Source organism: Pinus tabuliformis, chromosome 9 (assembly GCF_031772625.1).
Source record: "Pinus tabuliformis cultivar Carrire ecotype Pingquan chromosome 9, CPIR1, whole genome shotgun sequence".
Taxonomy (NCBI): domain Eukaryota; kingdom Viridiplantae; phylum Streptophyta; class Pinopsida; order Pinales; family Pinaceae; genus Pinus; species Pinus tabuliformis.
This window is the reverse complement of record NC_142307.1, coordinates 513989056-513995055: the sequence shown is the minus strand read 5'-3', so window position 1 is coordinate 513995055 and position 6000 is coordinate 513989056. Positions and strand designations below refer to the sequence as shown.

General features: G+C 43.0%; 1 protein-coding gene across 1 annotated transcript; it reads left to right on the top strand.

Annotated features, from left to right (window-relative positions):
• Positions 1-460: 460 nt before the first annotated feature.
• Positions 461-5042, top strand: LOC149149462 (uncharacterized). The gene is made up of 3 exons (XM_089442489.1): positions 461-1863; positions 2242-4678; positions 4956-5042. The coding sequence occupies exons 1-3, from the start codon at positions 461-463 to the stop codon at positions 5040-5042; spliced, it is 3927 nt and encodes a 1308-aa protein (XP_089298615.1).
• Positions 5043-6000: the final 958 nt, after the last annotated feature.

The following is a 6000-nucleotide window of genomic DNA, read 5'->3' as shown; positions in this document are numbered from 1 at the left end:
GACAGAAAACCTCCGCCCCATCGGGAAAGCCTCACATCAACCCAAAAGCCGCTGCTGCTTCTAAAGACGGATCTCCCTCTGGAGAAAAGATGGATGATAAGGAGAACCAAGAAGAAACCGGAAATATGGAGAAACAAGGAAAAATAAATGAAGTAGAATCAACAGTTCCATCACCCGAGGAGTGTCAGAGGGGAAATGAAGGCAATGAAGAACACATTAGTCTAGCCTCAGACTCTGAAGGAGATTCAGAAGAGAGAGATTCTGAAACTGACAATTCGTTAGCCACTCCAATCAAGACGACTAGAGGGCGGAAATCCAAGAAGAAACAGAGAGAGGAAGAAACTTACAAAGATGTCCTCCAAGGCTCCCAAAAAACTCTCAAATCAATGATGAATACCAGATCTGGGCGCAAGAGCAACAAGGCTCCAATTGGAGCCTCCTCTCCCCACAAAAGTAAATAATGAAATACGTCTCCTGGAACTGCAGAGGTTTAGGCAGCAGGTCGAAAGAGGAAGCCCTGAAAGATATAGTGAGAATATACTCGCCTGAAATCCTCCTCATCCAGGAGACAAAGCTGGAGGATCTTTCTCTCCTCCATTCTAGTAAATTTTTTTGGAACAAAGGCCATGGAAGAGCGGTTAGTGCAAGAGGTGCCTCTAGTGGAATAGCCACCTTCTGGAACAGCACAATATATGACTTTATTCAAGAAAAAAGCAGCCCTCACTGGCTCTTCACTCAGCTACTCCACAAGGATTCTGGTCAGCAAGTAAGTATGTTTAACGTTTATGCTCTTGTTTTGCCAAGTGAGAAAAAAATCTGCTGGAATTCGCTTCATTCATTTCTTTTAGAGCAAAACCCCGAGAATATCATAATTGCAGGTGACCTGAATGTCACCCTTGAGATTGATGAGAAAAAGGGAGGTTCCATTGTTAGGGATCCTGCCAGAGAATGGGTTGAAGACATAATGTTGGGCTGGGACCTGGAGGATATTAAACCTTCTTCAGGAAAATTCACTTGGTCCAATAAAAGATCAGCCCCCAACCACATTGCTGCCCGGCTGGACAGATTTCTTGTCCACTCTTCTTTTCTAACCTGCGGTCTTATGGCATCCTCTAAAATTCTCCCAAATCTCACCTCTGATCATAAGCCCATTCTTCTCGAGCTTTCCCTAGATTGCAATCTTGGCCCCATCCCTTTTCGGTTCAGTCCTCTGTGGATCCAGCAAGAAGGCTTTCAAGAAGTGGTCTCCGACTCTTGGAATAGGCCCGTCCATGGTTCTCCTTTCTTTGTGTGGGAAGAGAAAATTAGGGTTCTAAAAAGAAATCTTAAAGACTGGGCTAAAAGACTGCAAACCCCCACAGGCAAAAGAAAAGAAAATATAAATAGGCTTGCTGCTCATCAACTAGAAATGGAGCATAATCCTGTTTCTCAAAGTATGCTACTAAAAGAAGTCGAGCTCCAAAAAGAGGTTCATAGATCTAGCAGGGAGGAGGAAGAATTTTGGCGGCAGAAGTCTAGGATTCTCTGGCTGAAATCCGGCGATAAGAACACCAGCTTTTTTCATAAGCAAGCGGAAGCCCGAAAGAATTTCAAATCAGTCTCAGAGATTCATTACCAAAATACTGTGATTAAGGATTTCGAAGGCATCAAGAGAGCTGCATACTCCTTCTTCCAAGATCTTTATTCGGCTCCTAAAGAACCAGCTATTGATCCCCACTCATATCCGATCAATTTAATACCCAAATGTGTCAAGGACTCGGACAACGATATGCTGACAGCTCCGATTTGTATGGAAGAGCTTGAGGAGGTACTGAACAACATGGAGCCTGACAAAGCCCCAGGGCCAGATGGGTTCTCTGTCAGGTTCTTTTTGACTTGCTGGTCAATAATAAAAAAAGATCTACTGAGGATGGTCAGAAAATCCCAGAATTGTGTAAAGATAGGCGGTGGCATCAACTCAGCCTTTCTAGCTCTGATCCCAAAAGAGAAAGGCGCCTCTGACTTTAGTAGATTTAGGCCAATATCTTTGTGCAATTCTAGTTATAAGTTGGTCTCCAAAATAATAGCCAACAGGCTGAAAAACATCTTGCCAGACATCATCCCTGAAAATCAAGGCGGATTCATAAAAGGCAGAAAGATTTTGGATAACATTGTGCTGGTCCAAGAAGCAGTCCACTCTAGTTGCCAAAGAAAGGAGAAAGGCATGGTGATTAAGCTCGACTTGGCTAACGCATTTGACAGGGTGAGACATGAATTTTTGTTTGTTGTGATGAAGAAGCTAGGCTTCTCAACAAACTTCATCAACTGGGTGAAAGCCTGTATTGCCTCGCCTTGGATTGCGCCTTTGGTTAACGGCCGTTCTACTGATTTCTTCCAAGCTTCTAGGGGCCTGAGACAGGGATGCCCATTGTCTCCGCTCCTATATGCTGTCCAAGCCTCGGTGCTAAGTTTCCAACTAGATCATAACCAGCAAATTCAAACTCTGCCTGGCCTCAGAACTACTCACAAGGTGAAAGACATTAATCATGCCCAATTTGCCGACGACACTCTGCTGCTTGGAGGAGCCAGCTTGATCTCTGCCAGACATTTCAAGAGGGAACTGGACATTTACAGGTTGATCTCGGGCAGCAAAATCAATTATAGAAAATGCTCTATCTATGGCTGGAATTGCTCGACTAAAGAACTGTCTGACATAGCAAGACTTTTAGAAATGGATGGAATCCGAAATTGGGAGTCATTTAAATACCTCGGGATCCCAATCTTCAAATCTAAGCCTAAAGTTGCTCACTGGCTGCCTCTGCTTGATAAAATAAAGAACAGAATCCAAGCCTGGGGTGCCTCATGGCTGAACAATGCAGGGAAAGTCATCCTCATGAAATCGGTCCTAATAAGCATGCCTCTATTCCAAAACTCAATCCTCCTTGCCCCAAAAACCTTTCTTAGTAAGTTAGATAGCCTGTTGAGAAGATTTTTGTGGGAAGGTGGGAATAACAATGATAGAAGAATCCATTTAGTGAGCTGGGAAATCCTCAAGAGACCTTTTCAGGAAGGAGGCCTCCAGCTGCGCAATTTGGCTGCCCAAAATCTTGCTTTGGGATCCAAGATTCTATGGAATTTAGTCTCTGGAAATACTAGCTGGAGTAAAAGAGTCATTTGGAAGAAATACTTCCAAGGGCAGCGGTTGAGATGCCTGGATAAGCCTCCAAGAACTCTAAAAGGTTCACCAATATTCAATCTTTGCAATGCTGCTAGGGAGCAATTCAGCCAACACCTATATTGGATCCCTGGAAATGGAAGGAAAATCAAAATCTGGGATGATTCGATCTTGGGTGACCAGCCAATGAAGCATGTGAATGGTCTTGCAAACATCAAAGATTGGCTTCAGTCTTGCAATCTGCACACATTGTGGGACATTTCGATCTGGAAAGAAGCTCCTGATAGAACCTGGGATGGGTGGAATCTGGGGGAGATCCCCATAATGCTGCAGGGGGAAGCCTCTTTACTTCTAGATATGCTCCAAGGTAAATCTCCTTCAAAGGCCACTGCTAAAGACAAAAGAGGCTGGGGGTTCATCTCTGGCCAATATACTGTTTCTGAAGGTTATAAAAGAATTATGGCTGTTCCTTATGCTCCTCCAAACCCGGCCCAATGGAAATTTATATGGGATTTTCCAGCTCTCCCAAAAATAGACTTCTTCTGTTGGACCGTGGCACACCAAAGCATCCTCACCAGAGATAACTTGAGAAGAAGAGGGATGGAAGGACCTTCCAGATGTCCTCTCTGTAGGTCTGATGAAGAAACTACCAATCACCTGTTGCTGCTTTGCCCCTTTGCTCAAGAAGTCTGGAGGGGAGTGCTGCTGTTAGAGCCCTCTAACCTTGCTCTTCCAGACAACATTCCTGCCCTGTTCAGAACTTGGGCCAACTTATCTCCCTTCTGCCTTAAAAATAAAAGTCTTCTTAAAACCAGCTGGATGTGGATCCCTAAATTTATTTGCTGGAAACTATGGTTGGAAAGGAACAACAGAATTTTTCGAGAAGAAAGTTGCACTACAATAAGAGTTATCTCTAAAATAAAAGCATTGTTGGGCGAGGCACTGGAAGCCAATACTTCATCAAGGAACGAAACGAGTCTGCTCATAGAAGAGGAGAATTGGTTCAAAGAATTGGTTCCAAATCTGAAGGAAAGGCCCCCTCATCCTGTTCCCGTTCATTCCAGTTGTGAGATTAGGCTGGAAGAACAAGAGTTCATCAAGTGGAGATCGGCCTTGGAAGATCACTGTTTATTCTTCGATGGGGCCTCTAAAGGAAACCCTGGGGTTGCTGGCAGTGGGGGAGTTCTATTGAGCCCTGGAGGTTTTCCGGAATTGAGATTTCATTGGGGTCTGGGATCTGAAACAAACAACAAAGCGGAGGCTCTGGCATTGTGGCAAGGGCTGACACGGGCGATTAAAAGAAATATCCTTTCTCTCTCAGTCTTTGGAGACTCAAGACTCATCATCCAGGCCATGCTTCGTCCTAAGAACTCTCACCAGGTTCAGTTAGCCACCATCATCAGGAAAATCAGACTATTGCTGCCCAAATTCAATAAAATATCCTTCTTTCATATCTTAAGGAACCTCAACTCCCTAGCTGATACTGAGGCCAACCTTGGTGTCCTCTGTTCTCGGAGATCCCTGGTAATTAACTCAATAGAATCTTCTTGTCCCATTCCCTAAATCTCCAGCTCGTTCCTCCTTTCCTCCCTGAAATAAGGGCTCCCTATTCCCCTCCCTCCCCTGCTCCTCGGGACCTCTGTTCAATCAATTTTTGTAATCCGACAATTCAAGACTAATTTCAGACTCCGAGTTTGATCTCTGTTTATTGTTTTGCTCCTGTTTCCCAAGCGATTTTAAAGGATCCTCAAGGGCGCATCCCAGTTCAGTTTCGCTTTTCTCCAATCTCTCTTTTCTGAAGGTTTGGTTCAGAAAACTCAGAGCCGATCTTCTCCGGGAAGCAGCATTTGCGGCTACTCCCAAATCTAGCGTTGATGCTTCTAGTTGATGAAGAGTCCTCCTCATTCGGTGGTCATTCAGTTTCCTATGCCAATGATGTCTTTTGGAACAGCACTTCAAAGATCCGCAGGCAGTCCATTTGAAGCGAAGTTCTGAGGCACAGTAAGCTCAAGCTCCGCTTGAGGCCCTTTGCATTGTGCGTCGTTGCATCTACAGCCATCAATATGCCGAAGTAGTTTATTTCTCTATTTCAGAACATCGACTTGATCAGCATTTCTCTCGGATTTGATCAGCAATCCTATGCATTCCCCTGTTCTCTGTTATGGATTCTTCAGAAATGTAAAAGCATGCGGTAGCTGGTTTACTGCCCATTTTAATCTAACCGTTATTGTCCAAAAAAAAACATTTTCTATCTTTTTCCATATGCAATGAACTACAACAATGATAACAAATATTGTGTCAATTCATTTATTAGGTGTAGAGTGTTTTACAATGAAGGCAAGGCAAATTTGTAGGGGAAAACTTGTTTAAAAAAATAAAAGTATGAGGAATAAAAGAACATTATGCAAAATTCTTACAATGAAAACAACCAAACATAGCGGCCAACAACACATTTATCACCGATTTGTTTTAAAAAATAAAGATAGGGAGAAAATAATTAGAAAACATAATATGTGTAGAGAGATGGAGAAACGAATTGGAAACATATTATGTGTGAGGCCAAATTTAATGTTTAAGAACATAAGAAGAAACTATCATAAATTTCATGCAATACTAACCTCATCGAATTATGTGAATCAGGATTTATACCTCCTATAGGAATAGTTGAGCAACCAACATGTAGAAGCAATTCTAAATTTGACTAGCGTAAAGCATAACCACCATAGCCAAGAATACAAAATGAACTATAAATTTGGGTCCATAGGCAATAACCAACTTTTAATGCAAGCCAATGGAAAAGTTAACGTAGTAAGACAACTTTCCTATCAACATTAATGCATGGGCAG